The sequence below is a fragment of the Lipotes vexillifer genome, unplaced genomic scaffold, assembly GCF_000442215.2.
Source record: "Lipotes vexillifer unplaced genomic scaffold, Lipotes_vexillifer_v1.1 scaffold1093, whole genome shotgun sequence".
Classification (NCBI taxonomy): Eukaryota; Metazoa; Chordata; class Mammalia; order Artiodactyla; family Lipotidae; genus Lipotes; species Lipotes vexillifer.
Window position 1 is genome coordinate 402,135 of NW_006774793.1, and position 18,830 is coordinate 420,964.

At 41.7% G+C, this 18,830-nt stretch overlaps 1 protein-coding gene across 2 annotated transcripts in view; it reads right to left on the reverse strand.

Annotated features, from left to right (window-relative positions):
- Nucleotides 1-10,670: 10,670 nt before the first annotated feature.
- The window catches only part of RAB2B (RAB2B, member RAS oncogene family), a 17,528-nt gene continuing 9,368 nt past the window's right edge, over nucleotides 10,671-18,830 (reverse strand). Inside the window, exons 4-8 of one of the 2 annotated variants that reach the window (XM_007449515.1) lie at nucleotides 17,880-17,962; nucleotides 17,576-17,668; nucleotides 13,699-13,810; nucleotides 13,037-13,105; nucleotides 10,671-12,338 (exon numbers count right to left, since the gene is read on the reverse strand). In XM_007449515.1, coding sequence (XP_007449577.1) covers nucleotides 12,231-12,338; nucleotides 13,037-13,105; nucleotides 13,699-13,810; nucleotides 17,576-17,668; nucleotides 17,880-17,962 — 465 coding nt within the window. In that variant the 3' untranslated portion in view covers nucleotides 10,671-12,230. The remainder of the gene's footprint in view (nucleotides 12,339-13,036; nucleotides 13,106-13,698; nucleotides 13,811-17,575; nucleotides 17,669-17,879; nucleotides 17,963-18,830) is intronic. The other variant, XM_007449516.1, reaches the window with a different exon arrangement.

An 18,830-nucleotide genomic window follows, 5' to 3' on the forward strand; every position in this document is an offset into this window, starting at 1 on the left:
TTTTTTGGCAGTAGGCGGGTCTCTCACTGTTGTGGCCTCTCCTGTTGTGGAGCACAGGCTCCGGACGTGCAGGCTCAGTGGCCATGGCTCACGGGCCCAGCTGCTCCGCAGCATGTGGGATCTTCCCGGACCGGGGCACGAACCCGTGTCCCCTGCATCGGCAGGCGGACTCTCAACCACTGCGCCACCAGGGAAGCCCTGAAGTCACATTCTTAACCACCCAACTATACTATGGTGTAGGCTACATGCCCCTATTACAAATTCTCTTGTAACATCCATAATTTCTCTTTTGTAGTAGTCTGAATAACATTATATAATTCATTGTTTGATATCCATCCTCCCTCACCCCCATATGAGAATGCAAGTTGCACAAAGGCAAGGCCTGTGTATGACTTATTACAATATTTCCTTGGCTTATCAGGTGGTAATAGGCACTCAGTGTACTTCTGTGAAGGAATGCATTTTCAACTTCCAGCCAAAGGTGTGTGGTAGTGGGGCTGTGGAGGGGTAATGCGGAGGTATCTGACCAAAACCAAGGGCTTCTCCAGACTGCTGAGATAGTAAACAGGCAGCGGCACATTTCCTACCAAAAACATTCAGAAGAGGCATCACAAAATCTTAAGCATCTTCACTTTTTAGGACCCGTAGCAGACACAGCTTTCAGGTATAGTAAAAGAAGCTGCATCCAATACACATAAAAGACTATTTTCTATAGTGTGGTAATCACTATTGAAAGCAATGAAATTTTAGTTATCTCCTTTAGGCTTGGGACCATAAAGCCTCAGTGGTGGCGAATTTGAAACTATGGCAAGAAGTGAATGGATGAAACCATACCCATATGACTCAAAAATAGGGCATGGATTCATTCTTAAGTCAGCCTCATTGTAGATTTTTTTCCAGTAAAACTCTGGAGTTTTGGTCTAAGTCTGAAGACAGAACGTAAGAACCTAATTTTTTTTTTTTTTTTAAATAATACACAATGTATTTATTTATTTATTTATGGCTGTGTTGGGTCTTCATTTCTGTGCATGGGCTTTCTCTAGTTGTGGCAAGTGGGGGTCACTCTTCATCGCGGTGCGCAGGCCTCTCACTATCGCGGCCTCTGTTGTTGCGGAGCACAGGCTCCAGACGCGCAGGCTCAGTAATTGTGGCTCACGGGCCCAGTTGCTCCATGGCATGTGGGATTTTCCCAGACCAGGGCTCGAACCTGTGTCGTCTGCATTGGCAGGCAGATTCTCAACCACTGCGCCACCAGGGAAGCCCAAGAACCTAATTTTTAACGATCACTGCCCTGGGGTCAAGTTAGACTGGATCTAGAGAAGTTCCTCTTCACTGGCACATGTTCACCAAGGTGAAAATAATAGTCTAGGTTCTAGATGAGGAATATCTAACTGGATTAATATATCTACCTTGTGTGACACCACTTTTGGACATCCAGTGTAAATAATGATATACATAATTTTTTTTTACTGAGGTAATACTAGTTTATAATGTTACATAAATTTCATGTGTACAACATTATTTTTCTACTTCTGTATACACTGCAGCGTGCTCACCACCACAAAGTTACTTTCCATCCATTGCCATACAGTTGACCCCCTTTGCCCATTTTGCCCTCCCCCCATAATATATATATTTTAGGTAACAGAGTCCTGTTCCTCTTTATGCTCTCCCACACCACCCTCGCATGCCCTACTTTAATTGGGCCAAGTGTATACATATATTTTTTCAGCCTAACCAAAAAATATAAATATTTACTTACTTTTTTTGGGGGGGGGCACGCTGCATGGCTTGCACAATGTTCCCCGACCAGGGATTGAACCTGGGCCGCAGCAGTGAAAACCGGGAATCCTAACCACTAGGCCACTAGGGGACTCTTAATTATTTATGAGGGATTGTTTTCACTGCAACATTTATGCTAAAAAATGTATGTGTGGCTGGGGGGAGAAACACTGTTATTATCACACTTGTGCCTCTAGGCACAAAAAATGACCCAGTGACATGGGACTGATGAAAATTCAGTTGGCTAGTTTGACTTGCATTGGCTAAAAAATTGAGTTATTTGCAAGACTGACCAAGTGATTTTCCTCTGTAGAGCTTGAATATTTCACATAATCTTATCTTCAAAATAACTAAGTTAAATAAAAGAAACTATTCTTTTTTTTTATCCTTTTAACAGACAGAAATACAAAGACAAAAAGAAAGTTTACATTCTCAAGGTTCTACAACTGCTAAAGACACAGCTTTAACAGGCTATGGAATGTCTACTCGCCTAATGTTGTGGTCAAAGACAGGTCTCCTCCAGGGGTCAGCACTGAATTTCTAAATGTAGCAAGACGATAATGAATGAGGCTTTGAAGTCTGACAGATCAGAGTCCTACTCCTGGTTAAATGATCTAACCTCACTGTCTTATTTTTTCTCTTCTGTAAAATGAAAGTAACATCACATACATTTCCAGAGTTATTCTGAAGATTAAAAGATAATGTACAATGTTTGGCACACAGTAGGCAAATAAAGAGTTTATTATTCCCTGTCCAATAATTTAAAAACAGTACCACTAAAGGTTCCTCTCAAAGCAAAATTACTCCTTAGAGGTTTGGCTGAGCTGATCTGCTAAGCAGAATGGTGGGATACTAAAATAGATGCAAAAGTTTCATAATTAGAATAGCAGGACTGCTGGGCAGGATCAAAGGACTAGTACTACTGTGCTGAGAAAGCTGTATAACCCTTTAACCTCAAAACCACGGAACAGACTTCAACCAGCACGGTGGCTAGGCCAACAGGCAGGTAATTCAATTAATCATTTTTTGTGTTTGTATGAACGATGCCAGTGTCTGAATACTCCATTTACTTCACAATGCCTGCCTGTGGGAACTTACAGTTCTCCAAATGACTAGGCTGTCCCTTGGTAGCTCACATGCCCAGACCCAGGTAGCTCAACTTTTGACTCCCATGACTTTCAGGAAAGCAGTGAATGGAAGTGACCACGACCCATATATATTTAATTCCTCAAGGAAAAGGTCCCCCCAACAGGAGGCAAACCTGAAAAACAGGCAGAAGCACTACACTTTATAGAAGAACTAATGTGTAAATAAACAAAGAATGACTGGGTACTGAGTGGAAGCAATGAAGAATAAAACACTGGGGACTTCCCTGGTGGCACAGTGGTTAAGAATCCACCTGCCAGGCTTCCCTGGTGGCGCAGTGGTTGAGAGTCCGCCTGCCGATGCAGGGGACACGGGTTCGTGCCCTGGTCCAGGAAGATCCCACATGCCGCGGAGCGGCTGGGCCCGTGAGCCATGGCTACTGAGCCTGTGCCCCGCAACGGGAGAGGCCACAGCAGTGAGAGGCCCGAGTACCACACAAAAAAAAAGAATCCACCTGCCAATGCAGGGGACACGGGTTCAAGCCCTGGTCCGGGAAGATCCCACATGCCGCGGAGCAACTAAGTCCGTGCGCCACAACTACTGAAGCCCGCGTGCCTAGAGCCCGTGCTCCGCAATAAGAGAAGCCACTACAATGAGAAGCCCGCGCACCGCAGCAAAGAGTAGCCCCCGCTCAGTGCAACTAGAGAAAGCCCACACGCAGCAACGAAGACCCAACGCAGCCAAAAATAAATAAATAAATAAATAAATAAATTTTAAAAAAGAATAAAACACTGAAAGTTCGGTGTTCATGCAACTTGGTAGCTCCTATTCAAAAATCCTGAAAAAGCTTCCCATTCAGTTTATTTAGATGGATGTATCCCTGATATACATCTCATACCTGTAATAAAACATGAAAATCATAGAATATGTGAAGTATGACTTTCATGTTCTATTACAAAACTCTATTATGATTTGGTTCTAAGTAGGCAGCCAAACTACTGAAATCACTGATTTCTTCTAGAACCAAAGAGAAATTCCCATATTACTAATGGGACTGGGTATTTCAGAATACCCATGTCCCAAAGGAATAATCCCTAAAGATATAATGTATCCTCAGAGTATGTAGTGGAGGAAAAAAAGGAGGCAGGATATTCCAAAGGTTTTTCTAATGACCATGAGAGACAATTTAAGAAACCCCAAAGACTTTACAGGTCTTGAATATCCTTCCTCTCAGGTGAAATTAAGAATTCAGTTAATACATATCCTTTCTCAGAGAGTTACTGATATAGTTTTAGGAGAACTACAAAACAAAACAAAAAGGTGTTATTACGGAGTCACTGATTACTGGAATACTGCGACATTGCCTAAAGGATTAGAACTATCAGATTTAGGGTGCTGACATACAGTGGAGGAAAGAAGCACAGTTCTATTATTATCTAGTAATTTCAGTAGTATGTCATTTAATTACCTTTTTAAAATGAAATAAAGTCTGAAAATACCAAATAAAAAGAAGCCATACACAATAAATTTCTCTGGAAATGTATTGAAGGAATAAAATCAGGAATGGTTCATTCTTTCAGTTACAAAGCCAATCTTTTCTTAAAAATTACACATAAGAGTAAGTAATGTTTAAAATCCTTGGTTTGATGTTGAAATATTTTTGTACTTTTATTTGAACGTGTTCTGGGAACTCTTTTCAAACAAACTAGTGAGAATATACTTGGAAAGTCTGAATAGGAAGAGGCTAGAACATTGTCTAGGCTTCCTACACCGCTCTACTGCTTGGAATACATTCTTGGATTCATCCCTGCTGAAGGTGAATTATCTATGCCAGTCTTTCTGTTTACGCTAGGCTTTTTATGATCATGTAATGTACATTTGTGGGTAGAAATTAAGTGCTTTATTTTTAAAAGTCTCCTGCTGCGATCTGAAAGCAAGAATTAAGGTATTTTAAAGTTGAGCATTTTGCTTCATGTGTCATTCAACAACCAAGAGTCTAGTGAAGGATAGAAAGTGACCGGTGATAAAAGGGCAAAAGAAATGTTACCTATTGAAGAGCTTAATGAGAAATCTCAGAGACTACAAAGAGGTGGACTTATTTTGCAATACATAGACAATGAAAATCTTCAAGACAATATGAATTAGTTTTTTAGGCAAAAAACAGAGCCAAATTACAACTTCATACAAGTATACACACAAAACAGAGGTTAATGCTGGGGGAAGGTTACCCAGGATAAAATTCAAAATGTAATAAATGGTTAAATAAACCTTTAGGCAACAGTAAATGGTTCATACACGGCTTTGTTATATAGAAATACAACTGTTGGGACCTCCCTGGCAGTCCAGTGGTTAAGATTCCACGCTTCCACTGCAGGGGATGCGGGTTCAATCCCTGGTCGGGGAACTAAGATCGCATATGCCGCTCTGTGCAGTCCAAAAATAAACCAAAAAAACCGAAAACAGAAATACAACTGTTACTCGGGTATTAGGCACCAAAGGAAGTATACCTTGAAAATTAGGATCTCTGCATTCTTAAACGGCCTCAAGACAGATGCAGAAAGGGACAATGTAAGTGAATTAAAACAAAAGGCAAAGTGAACAAAATTGTAACAGAAGGATGAAAGGAAGAGCACCAACTCTGTGAGAAGGAGAATAGAATAATTAATTAAAGAGGAGATACAAAAAGTTAAACTGAGTAAGATATAAAATGATAGTCTATCAATGGACTGAATGCTAAAAGTAAAACAGTAAATACTAAGTTGGTTACAGTAGTGCAAGGGTAGGTCGAGCAAAGACCTATAGATCAGGGGCTGGCTCAAATGCAACTCCATAAGTGGAGTGACTTCTAGGTGTGAAGGTAGGGGTGACTTCTAGGGGTGAAGGTAGAGGGTCCAGAAAAATATTTGTCTTCTGTTTATCCTTCAGGTATTAGGCTAAACCTAAGCTCAGAAGATAGCTTAACGTTTGCAGGACTGTGGACAAACAATATCTTCAAAACATTTAGTATTCATCTGAACATTGTGAAGATGTTACAGTCCTTCCACAGATGAGAATATCAAATCTCATTCTTTCAGTAAGCAAGCACAGTGCTTGACACCCACAAATTAATCTTAAGAGGTAGTTTTGCCCAGAAATACTGCACCCTTTCCAAAGGAGATGTGTACAATGGTTTCTTTTAAAGACTAAGCCCCATCGCCATCCTACCTTACCTTCAAAAACTCAACTCTTTACATAAAATGGCAAAATTTTCTTGTTACAAGCAAAACTCTGAAGTGGTCATTACCACAGTACCAAGATTCTTCCACCCCATCACCCAGCGGGTGCTGCAGAGAAGGCTGTCCCAGGAAATACAAGATCTGTGTTTCCTGGTGATTCACAACCAGCTCAGCAAATTTCTATTTCTATCATTTTCTATCCATGTGTAAATGGATTTTGTCAATTTTGGAACTGACACACTCAAAAGGCCACATGTGGGCTTCCCTGGTGGCGCAGTGGTTGAGAGTCCGCCTGCAGATGCAGGGGACACAGGTTCGTGCCCTGGTCTGGGAAGATCCCACATGCTGCAGAGCGGCTGGGCCCGTGAGCCATGGCCGCTGAGCCTGCGCGTCTGGAGCCTGTGCTCCGCAACAGGAGAGGCCGCAACAGGAGAGGCCACAACGGTGAGAGGCCCGCGCACCGCAAAAAAAAAAAAAAAGGCCACATGCACAGTATAGATCACACATGGGGAAGGTGACAACCGTGCAAGTACCCATGCACTGCTCCATCAAATCCCTTATCCCAATCCACTACTCTTTTACTACTGCAGTTTTTTTGTTTGTTTGTTTGTTGTTGTTGTCGTTTTGCAGTAAGCGGGCCTCTCACTGTTGTGGCCTCTCCCGTTGCGGAGCACAGATTCCAGATGCGCAGGCTCAGCTGCCATGGCTCATAGGCCTAGCTGCTCCATGGCATGTGGGATCTTCCCGGACCGGGCCACGAACCCGTGTCCCCTGCATCTGCAGGTGGACTCTTAACCACTGCGCCACCAGGGAAGCCCACTACTGCAGTTTTAAACCTTCCCCCAAGCCTGTCTTTACACACACAGCTACCCTCTCTTTGGCCAATGTCCTTCATCTTGCCTTGCAGACCCACTGGCATACTGCTCTTGCGACCTGACTTCTCAAATGAAAAATGTTGTTTTCCTTATCATAATTTTTCTTTTCTTTTAAGGGGTGGGATAATCCAAAATACTTGGAATGAAAATACTTGTTCTGGCCCTAAGAGGCTGACCATAGTTTGCTCTGACAACTATCTGTTGATTAATACAAAAGAAATTCCTAAGCAGAAGACGTTATCTAATGAACTAAGAGAGAATGTTATTCAAATCACAAACTCACCTTCTAGCACCTTAAGTGCCCCACACCAGATAGGACCTCACATGATGCTAAGGATAACCAGTCAGAGAATCCCCGACTGAACTGACAGGTTCAGAACATGAAGAGTAAACAATCTGTGGATGCTAATGTGATGGTAGGGTGTAGTAGACAGGTAACGCAGCTCCTCTGATGTTTGGGGCGCTCCACTATGTCTATTCTTTAAAAAGAAAAAGACATCAAGTTCTAAGTCTTCGACTTCTGGCTCACTGTGCTCATTGAAAAGAGACTGGCTCACTAAACATCTAGACACCACTATTCACCTCTTCCTTGAAGACCTTAATCATTTAGGACTGACCCTTAAAAGGTAGGAGCTGCTGCATTTGCACAGCTGCTGCAATGGCAGGGAAATTTCCTGCGACACTAGAGCCAGGTAAATAAAGAAATTGCATTCGCTCCGAGGTAGGGGGAGGGGTCTTCTGGCACTGAAGAGTTTACATAATGCAACAGAAAATCAGTGAGCTCTGCAGACTTGTCAATGGAAAGGCAAGGCTTGAGCTTCTCTCTTCCCACATCTCTGAACACGTCCAAAAGCCTGCTCTGCTCTCCCAAATATCCACAGAAATTACACCTAAGAATGTAAAACAATCTGCACAGGGTCACCCCATGCTCTCTTACCCACCTTTATTGCTAAAATGCAAAAAAAAAAAAAAAAAAAAGAAGAAAAAATCCCTAACCTCCCACTTCTGAGACCAAAGTATGGAGTAACCAAAACGGAGCCGGGGAGTTTTCCCTCCTCTGAAGGGGAAAAGAGAACAAGGAGCTGCCTCAAATCTACACGATACCCAGCAATGCAGTGACAAGCCCTAAAAACTTCACAGGGGCCGGCGCAGCCCCGTTCGCGGCTCGGTCCGACTCGGGCCCCTCGGCCCGGCAGCCGCCCTCTCCCCCGGCCTCTCACAAAGGAGAATGGTTCAGTCCAGAGCATCACCCCGCACCTGATCCCTTACAACTGGGGGACGGGCAGAGGGCGGGGGCGCGAGGAGGAGAATGAGTCATGGAAGCCAATTCTAAGAGCCTCAGCTTTTGCAAAGACTCTTGGACCAGCACTGAGCGGCGGGCGTGAGCGGAAAGCCTACCTGAACAAGTCCTAGTGCTTCCTTTCCAGCCAGCGTTTCAATTCACCCTTTCGGAGAACAAGGCGCCTTCCGGCGGAGCATGGCCAGCCCTCGGCTCAATCTAGCTTGCTAGTAGTCCATTCTCCCTCGCTCCGCCCAACTACGCTCCCACCCACCAATGGCAGGGCCTACGCCCCGCCTCTTCCAGCAGGGTAGTGTGGGTGCCATCCAGGAAGTCTCTTGAGGGTGGGAGGGCCTAAAACGCTGAGGCAACCACAAATATGCCTGATTGAAAATAAAATTTGGCGGTAGGTCGGCTCTGACGGCTCTCAGTTCACGGACTTTCAGATCTCTCGGCATCTTTTCTGGATCCCCGCCGTTGGGGGCGCTCTAAACGAAAACAACGTTTAGTTACCTGTTTCTGGGAAGCCATCTTGGATCGGGCTGGTGCCTTAGGGCTGGGAGGAGGAAGGAGTGCTTAAGGAATTTGAAGTCCCTTTCGGTGTTCTGTCGGACTACTTAGGTGCAACCCCCATGTACTATCCTTTAGATGATCAGAGTATCCCTCAGTCACGATGGGGAGAAAATCTGGAATAGTGCTGAATGCGCTTGGAGGCAGCGCCCACCCTCTCTCGCATACGAGGGAAGCGATCTTGACCAAATCAAATAAGCAAAAATGCATTCTCGGAATGAGTGGATTTTCCGAGTTCCTGGGATAATCCTCTGGAGACACCTCACTCCTCAGGATATCAGCATAAGATCAACATAGGTTATGCATCTATTCTAGATGCTTCTAATCCTTATGCTTCACGTGCAAGGTTTCCAGTATTGTGACTTTGACGGTACAGAGTACTGCTAGTCAGTTGGAAATGAACAGGATTCAGGGAAGAATTGCAACTTTTTTTTTTTTTTAAAGGCCTAAGTTCATCAATAGACCCAAACTACCTGTGACTACAGATAGAGAGCGGAAGTCTTAAAGGTGAAATTATATGCAAGGAGGAGGGGCATTAAGAGACTGCCTTAGAAACACTGGCTGCAGAGTAATGTTCTAATAACTGCGTTTAAATTGTTAATAATTTTAGTGTAGGTGAAATTCTCTTGCCCTCAATGAGATTTTCCCGTGTTTTTTAGTTTAAATCTCTACTGCTATTACAACTTGCTACAAGAAGTTTTTATTTTTTTGAATTATTGAGTGAAGGGAATCTTTCCGTATCATTAAAGGAATTTCTCAAGGAGTAACATTTGCATGGTCATACATGGTGGGAGCTCAGAGACCTTAAGGAGTCACACGAATCAGTATTTTATCGCAGAAGTGATTAAACTTGGCCAAATACATTTCTCTGTATATTGAACAAAATCTGTTGGCCAAATTAAACTTGATGTTAGTATTAGGACTTACCAGAACAATATATCTGTCTGTAAATGCGTAGACAGATATGATCTTAATTACTAAGTTTCTAGAATGAGAACCTATTATCCTTCTGCTTATTTGATACAAAATAAACCTACTATCTAAAGAACCAGTTAATAAGCATTATAGAAAGGGGAATGGGTGTGCCTGCTATCCTCAATGATCTATAAATAGTAATGATTTAGACTGCTATAAATATGACTTCTAATAGTCCTGGCCTTCAAAAACCAACCAACACCCATATAATCTTATAACTGCTATTCTTCACATGGGAGTGGGAGATCCACTTTCTATAATTCTTCATGACCATTTCATTCAGAACATCAGCAATGATCAACACAGGTCATGAATTTGCCCAGGTACTTCTGTTTCTCATGCTTCCCTAAAGTTGGTGAAATACCTGAGTATAGAAGGTTATCAGTGGTTTGGATAAAATAACTGGATGTGGGATTCAGATCAAAAAGATACACTCTAAAATATCAAAATGGTATCCTTTAATGACTCTGAAAGCAGCAGCTCTAGGCAGAATGCTATCTCTGATCAGTGCTCTGATTCATCCCAATCACTAAAGGTTTTTTTGGTTGGTAAAGGAAAACTCCTGTATAGAAACTATTAAGTTATATCTACTTTAGTTTTGACCCTGTTGTGAGGGGGCAAGCCAAATTCAACAGCCTCAATCCCTTTTAGAATGAGGTACGATTTTTCAAAAACCAAACCAAACCAAACGATAATCAAAGCAATACTCCAAATGCCTTCCAACTTCCTGTGGTGCACTATTAAACAATACTACTACTACTGGGGGCAGAATCCTGTATAAAATGAATGTATCTTAAGGAGGCTTCTTCCAATACCTTTGATACAATTCCCTAGAAGGAGAGAGTATCTACTTATGTTTGGGATACAATCAGAAATGACACACGAAATGTCAGCAGCTTGGATACATGCATATATTTAATTATGAAACAATTCATCAACAACAAAAACAATGAGGAAAATTCACGAGACCTCAGTGCCGTGGAAGAGAATGGGACATCAAGTCAAAATGATATAGCAACTGGCCCAGAAGGCTGCATGATTAGTGAAGCTAAGGCAAAGCTGACTAGGATAGTATTATATGCTCTTGAAAAGGAGAATGGCTGGAGAAGTATCCACTCATTTGACTGCTTGGAAGCAGGCAGCCTTAGTGTATGCTGCATGGAATGGAGGTGAAGGGCCAGGGAAGGGAGAGAGAGGAGAGACAGAAGAGCAATATAGAATCCAGGGTAAGCAGGTGGAAGAGATTGAGATAGAATTACAAAGAGATGACTCTAAGGCCTTTTGTTTCCTCTGCAGCCTAAGACAAACCTGTTCCAGGTCTTTAAGTATGTCAGTCAAATTCAGTGATCACAGGAATAGCACTAGGCACGGAAGGAATGGTGGAGGAAGCGGTTTACAAAACTAAAAGGATAGCATGGTTACTACTCTCAAGGAGCTTACAACCTACCTGGGGAGACAGGTTCCACCCACAAAGCTACTATGAAACATATTTACAAAGCAACATAAATACAAATAAATATACATATGAATAAATATATGAAAGCTAAAAGGTACTATGTCAATAATTGTTCAGAAGTCCCTAGGTCAGTCAAAGAAGGCGTTCTGAAGGAAAAAAATGTGGACTTTGAGTATAATGTTAGTGGAGAGTAGGGCATGTGCAAAGGCATAGGAGTGGAAGCAAATATGTCATGTCCAGTAAGCAGATTAGCTTGACTACAGTAGAAAGTCTAAACAGGTCTCCTTAAGAAGTGTGTGTGATGAAACAGTAGGAGTCTATTTGGTGAAAGACACTGACTTACTAATGTTAGGTCTGGTCCCCAAAACAAAATGAACAGGGAAAGATGTTTTCTCTAGGTAATGATAGTAAGTGGCTACAGGTCCAGGAGCAACTCCACTGCTTTCAAACTTTTGTAGTTACTCTAAGACAGAGAAACTAGTAATGGGATGATGGAGAAGTATTCAGCATCCTTGAACAGTTCAAGTAGAAGGAACTGCTATCTGCAACACATCTTATGACGTGGCAAGTGAAAAAATTCAATGAAATCCCAAGACTGAGGATCTATGGTCAAAAGGCCAGCTGGATCCCAGTAATCTCAAGTGCTCAAGCAGAAGGTCCTAGACCATTGTTACTAATTCTTGGTGGGGAGTAGCTTGTATATGCTTATAAACGAATTTATTTTTGAACTACCATGACAATCAGCTTTGATCCTAACATTTTAGAAATTAAAATAGAAGGATGAGAAGAGCCCTAATCTATAGGGAATGCTCACGTCCCTGAAGAAGGACAGGTCAATAAGGGCCCAAATTCTCCCCTGGTCTTTAAGTGGAAAGGCAAAACATCACACCTTGAAAAGAGGCTTTTCTCAGCCAAAGCAAGTAAGACCTCTTTCTTTAAGCCTATTGATCTGAAGCTGTTCCAGGAAGGAAAAAAGAGTCCAGGCCAGATGTTCAGCAGCAGCCAGAGTCGGACCCCATGTCACGAGAGCTCCGCTGGGAGGCACTGGGTCCCACTGACGTTGAAATACACTGCTGGGGGCCAATCTTGATGCCATTTGCCTGTAGAAGAAAAGAGGCAGTAGTTCCCACCTCAGTGTGAAAGTTAAGTGGGAGAAAGGAGAGGGGTAAAAGGAGAAATCATTGATCACATTTTCTAGAAGTAGATATGGCCTTGGCAGGTAACCATGCACTCTAGCCAGACTGCTGTGGAACAGTAATCTGTGACAGTGAAGATGAGATGACCAGCTCTGGTATTATTGATGACCAGAAGTGGCTTTTGTGCCCATTTTTAAAGTGACTGTTATACTTAAGTTTCATAGCTATGTGCAGAATCAGGATGTGATTAGGTAAGAGTAAGAGGAGGTAAAAGAGAAGTGGCAGCATATTAGCATATAATTCCTTTTTCTGTTTTGACCCCAAATTTGCTTTATAGAAATGGCCATGCTGAGCAATTAAGAATCACACTTCCCCAAGCTCTGAAATAGTAAAAAACTGAGGTTGAAAAGAAAATCTCCCATAACGTATAAACCTTTTAGATCACCAATTAATAATCTCTTTAAGCATTCTGGGTCTCAGACTTGAGAAAAAATGAAAAGGATGACAGGTTTCTGTGTACCTACATAAAAAAAAAAAATCAAGTATGAATTGACATAGCTTCAAATAGTATCATGTTAGATAAGAAGTGCTTACATTCTAGGGAGCTTCCTATCCTGTTTAAGACAAAGCAAAGTTAATTGTCAGACCCCACCCTATCTCACCTCATTGTGGACATCAAATAAACCCTGCTGGATCTTCCTATATATTTCTTTGGCTGTGTTAATGAAGGCCTAAAGGAAACATAAACCATAGTATTAGGCTCAAGTTTAGGTAGAGAGATTAAGAAAAGAGAATACAAATATTATTCCTATTTGGATTTCAAAGGTGAATTAGGAACTATTAGGAGAATGGAGTAAAAATACAGACGGTCCCCCAAAGGCCCTGTAAAAGCCATTGAGAGTAGTTTCAAAAAGAAAAAGGGGATTCTATGGTATTTTGGTACTGATACACGATATACCTAGGGTTCCTAGGTTGGTACCCTCTGCAAATAAAACAAACATGCTCTCTTCTCAGTTAGTTACTGAAGATACAGTCAGTATCAGGCTTACGAATGACTAAAGTAGAATCCATTAGTTCTACTGATTTACAAATAACAGTAGTGTCAATCCACACTTACCAATTAATGTTACCTAATATAAAAATAAAGCCTTAGGAATCAAGGAAAAAGAAATGGAAAAATTCCCTTAAAGGGAGACATATGGTCACTATGACCATAAGACATCCTTTTCTTACCCATGTCTTATAAGGGAAGAGAATTCTGAATAAAAGGACAAAGATATGGTATAATCTCTGAAAACTTTCTCTACTTTTTCCTAAATAGTACCTCTTCAACATTGCAGGCTGTTTTGGCTGACGTTTCCATGAATATAAGTCCATGCTCCCGAGCAAAGGCCTCTCCCTCTTCTCTCTTCACATCCCTACGGGATTCTAAGTCACTGCAAGAGATTAATTGGGGAGAAAACTAAAAAAAGATCCAAGTGAAAGAAGAAACTCTTGTTCTAAAAGAATCCCATAGCTGTTTCAACTGCCAGTTAATCCATAAAGAATGTAGATCCTACATGATGTTCCTTGTATAGGGTTACTGATTTCTGTAGCCTCTTGGAAAATATTCTTCAGATCAGATTCTTGACAGCTGCTGCATGGTTGAGGATAATACCTTACTCTTATTACAGAGAAAAAGGTTTATAAGAGGTTAGGCAAGCCCCCTAGTTACTCAAGGTCTATGCCTTATGCTGTTTTTTTAAATGAGATCCAGTTAAAGCAAAGGAAAGAAGAGGAAAGGGAAATTCCAGTTACTGGAAAGTAGAAAAGTCATAGATGTCAAATCCCATAGTGATAAGTGTCTTCCTCTTTACTAGAATCAATCTACAAGAAGAGAGCGAGCCAGGAATAGGGAGAACACAGTTGCCTTAACACTCACTAGTTTCATTATTTATGTGTATAATAAGTAGCAGCCTGCCACCAGGGAAATGAGGGATTCAGAGAAAATGATATGGATAAAATTAGGTGATACTGGACTTCCCTGGTGGCGCAGTGGTTGAGAGTCCGCCTGCCGATGCAGGGGACACGGGTTCGTGCCCCGGTCCGGGAAGATCCCACATGCCGCAGAGCGGCTGGGCCCGTAAGCCATGGCCGCTGAGCCTGCGCGTCCAGAGCCTGTGCTCCGACCAGAAGGCTGGGCGTTTTTGATTCTCCTCTTCCCTTAATTCACAGACAAGCACCTTCTATCTCTTAAAAGTGTGATTATTTCCACTTCTCTCTTTATTCCACCCCCCTCCCCTCCCCTGCTGCTTCTTCCCCCTTCCGAGCCAATGCCTCCTCTCACCTGGTCTCCTTGCTTCCCTCTACCTTCGTCTACCCTTCTGATGGGCCCACACACAGCAGCCAGTCATCTTTTTAAAGCAAGTTCAAGAGCCTGGCCAGGGTGCTCTTATGGTTTGAAACCCTCTGATGGCTCCAAATAATATTTCAGATAAAGGGGATTCCCTGGTGGTCCAGTGGTTAGGACTCCAAGCTTTCACTGCGGAAGGTAGGGGTTCAATCCCTGGTCGGGGAACTAAGTAAGATCCTGGAAGCTGAGCGGCGTAGCAAAAAAAAAAAAAAAAAAAAAAAAAAAAAAATTAGGTGATACTGAGGATGTGAAGACAGAGCCAAGGAATGAGAAAAAATAAAGTGGCATGGAAAGACTTTATGCAAGACAGGATAAAAGGCTGCAAAATAATGCAATGGTGAACTGCCTGATTTTCATTTTTCTAACTGGAAATTTTCATTTGGGAGGATTCCAGTTTTTCACCATAAAAAAAAAAATCAAGGAGTAAGTCCATTAGAGAACAACAAACCTGCAAAATGTAGATTTATTATTCATCAGCTCTGTGAAGACCAGGGAAGAACTAACCCTAAATGGCAACAGTCCAAAATTTGTACCTCTAGCCCAGACACACCTCTAAGCCCCAGATCAGTTTGTCCATTTATGTTCTTCATTTCCACTCTGATGTGTAAAAGGCACGTCAGAAGTACATCAAAATGAAATGTCCTGATTCTGTCCCAAGCTTCCACATCTCCATAAACGGCACAAGCCAAAAACCAAGACATTATTAACACCTTTTCCTCCTTCCCTCCAAATACCCTATCCACCCCAAAGCGAGGTACTCCAAAATGTACCTTAAAATCATACTTTTCTCTCTCTGTGTCATCGACCTAGTCTAATCCACCACTTTCTCACTTGGACTGCTGCTGCTGAGATCCACGTCAACCCTTGCTCCCCTCCACGGTGATCTTTTAAAACCTGATCAAGCTACCTCTCTGCTTAAAACTCTTAAATGCTTCCTACTGTGTTTAGAATAAAATCCAAACTCCTCTCTCAGATCAGTAAGTGCCATGATGAGATCTGGCCCCTGCCTTCTTTTCCAACTTCATCTTGCACCATTCCCCTCTGATTTAGTCCAACCATACCAGGTTTCTTTCAACATTTTAAACTTATCGAGCTTCTTTCCAATTTAAGGCTTTCACACAGTTTGTTACCCCTATTTGATACTTTTTAAAATCTTTACCCACTGAACTCTTGCACATCCTTCAGATTCCAGCTTAAATTACAACTCTAAATCAAAAATAAGTACCCTGGTACTCTTTTTTATAGTGCCCTTTTTCTTCCCCTTTGCTGCATTTATCATAATTTGTAATCAGATACAAATCATTTTATATTCAATAACTATGTCCCCATTGACTGTAAGCTCCATGGGAATGGGGGCAGGGCTTTGTTTTCACCTTGCACACTCAGGGTCTGGCACAATGTCTAAGACATAACAGGCTTTCCATAAATTGGTTGAACCAATAAATGAGTACAATTAGTCTGTGGCCACAGTTCTCAAACGATGCACCTTAGGCACTACTACAAACTCACAAGGGTGCCACAGGTTACTTCAAATATTCAAGGGAAACATAGCAACACTCAACATCAGAACACCAAATAAATTACAAGCTTGATATAACTGGCAATGTCACCATCAGATCCTGACAGATTCCATTCAACATTTGCACATCTTTGCGAAGCTGACTTTTTGGCAGTTGCTATGACAAAAAGCAAACCCTGCACTAAAATCAATTTGGAACGGAGAGTGGTAGTGTCCAATATTGATTCCAAGGTTTGAGAAGCTGTGCTGTCATTATGGTTATTTAAGAATGAAATAAAAAATTCTTTTTCTTTTAATTTATGTTTTTCATTTTTCAGTTAGTTGTTATGACAAAAATACTTGTTATGTTGTTTAGATCTATTTAATAACAAAACTATTAGGTATGTCTTTTGGCCTATGGGTGCCTTAGAAAATTTATTGAGAATAACAAGTGTTGGTGAGGATGTGGAGAAACTGGAACCCTTGTGCATTGTTGGTAGTAATGTTAAATGGTGTAGCCACTATGGAAAACAATACAGCGGTACCTCAAAAAATCAAACAATTTCCATAAGATCCAGCAATTCCACTTCTGGGTATATACCCTAAAGAACTGAAAGCAGGGACCCAAACAGATATCTGTACACCCATGTTGACAAGAAGCATTATTCACAATAGCCAAAAGGTAGAAGCAACTGAAGTGTACATCAATGGATGAATAAACAAAATGTGGTAAATACATACAATGGACTACTATCCACCCTTAAAAGGGAAGGAAATTCTAACACATGCTACAACATGGATAAATTTTGAAGACGTTATGCTAAATGAAATAAGCCAGTAATAAGAAGACAACTATTGTATGATTCCACTTATATGTGGTGCCTAGACTAGTCAACTTTATTGAGACAGGAAGTAGAATGGTGGTTGCTAGGGGCTGGTGGGATGGGGAATGTGGAGTTACTGTTTATGGTAACAGAGTCTCAGTCGGGGAAGATGAAAAAGTTCTGGAGATGAATGGTGGTGATGGTTAGAGAACAATGTAAATATACTTAATGCCACAGAACTATCTACTTAAAAATGGTTAAAATGGTAAATTTTATGTTATGTATATATATATATATATATATATTTTTTTTTTTTTTGCCACCAGGCAAGCCCTGTTATGTATATTTTAACCACAATATATATATATTTTTTAACTGAGACACTAAATGTACCTAAACTAAAAAAGTTTAGGGCCCAAATGATCCAATGTCCACAGAGTACCTAGATGACTCCTGGTACTTATTATTTATACAAATAAAATTTTACCTCTTATTCCCAATCAGCATGATAACCATGTTGGAGCTAGAGTGCTGCCGGGCATCCTCTAACCATGAGGTCAAGTGGTTGAAGGTTTCACGCCTACAGCAGAAAAGTTTAGAAAGTGGGTCAAAGGCTTATTTCAAAATGCCAAAGCAATTCCAAACGTATGGGAAAAGGGGGATAATTATATGTGTAAAGAAAAATATCAGAGAGTCCTTTCCTCTTTAGCATTCTAACTAGATTCAATAGATAAAAAAGATATTGAGAACAGAGGAAAGAATCTCCCTCTCACCCACCAGATGTGACTCACCTTGTAATGTCGTACACCAGCAGTGCTCCGGCTGCTCCCCTGTAGTAGGAACGGGTGATAGAACGGAAGGATTCTTGTCCAGCCTTTTCCATCAACGTGACAAAAAAAAAAATCCCAACAAAACCAAGTTATTTCCAGAGAAATTACTCGATCACATGCCACTCTAACGCAAAGGACTTAATTTTACAAAAGAACTTCTATTAAGAAAAGAGGGGCTTCCCTGGTGGCGCAGTGGTTGAGAGTCCGCCTGCCGATGCAAGGGACACGGGTTTGTGCCCTGGTCCAGGAAGATCCCACATGCCGCGGAGCGGCTGGGCCCGTGAGCCATGGCCGCTGAGCCTGCGTGTCCGGAGCCTGTGCTCCGCAACGGAAGAGGCCACAACAGTGAGAGGCACACGTACAGCAAAAAAAAAAGAAGAAAAGAGAATTAGGGAAAAGGAAACCTGACTGCCCAGGGAGAAGTCCAGGTGGGAAATCAATATTTTTCAATGACAGTGCAATGGATATTTTGGGTGGGTCAACTCTTCCTATGAGACTGTCCATCAAATTGCTGAATGTTTAGCATCGCTGGCTCCCCGTCGCAATGCTAGTAGTGCCCCACAGTGTGACAATCAAAGACATTCCCATACATTTCCCAATATCCCCTAGGAAAGAACTGGAAATAGAACTAGAAACTCAGAGTATTTTCAATCCCATATGATGCTGAACATATCACATTAACCTTTTCTGTTTCTATTCCTTTACCTATAAAAAGGAAAATTATCTTAGAACGCCAATGCCCTGTCTAATGGAAGTTTCATTTTGATGGATCAATGTAGAAAATTAGATACAAAGCACTTAAATTGGGCATATGCTGATTAACCTTTAGTGTTGCACTAATAAAGGCAGGACTACCAAGATGTCCCTTGCTGGGATCTTGTCATGGCAAACAGGAATAACAAATAGGGAAAG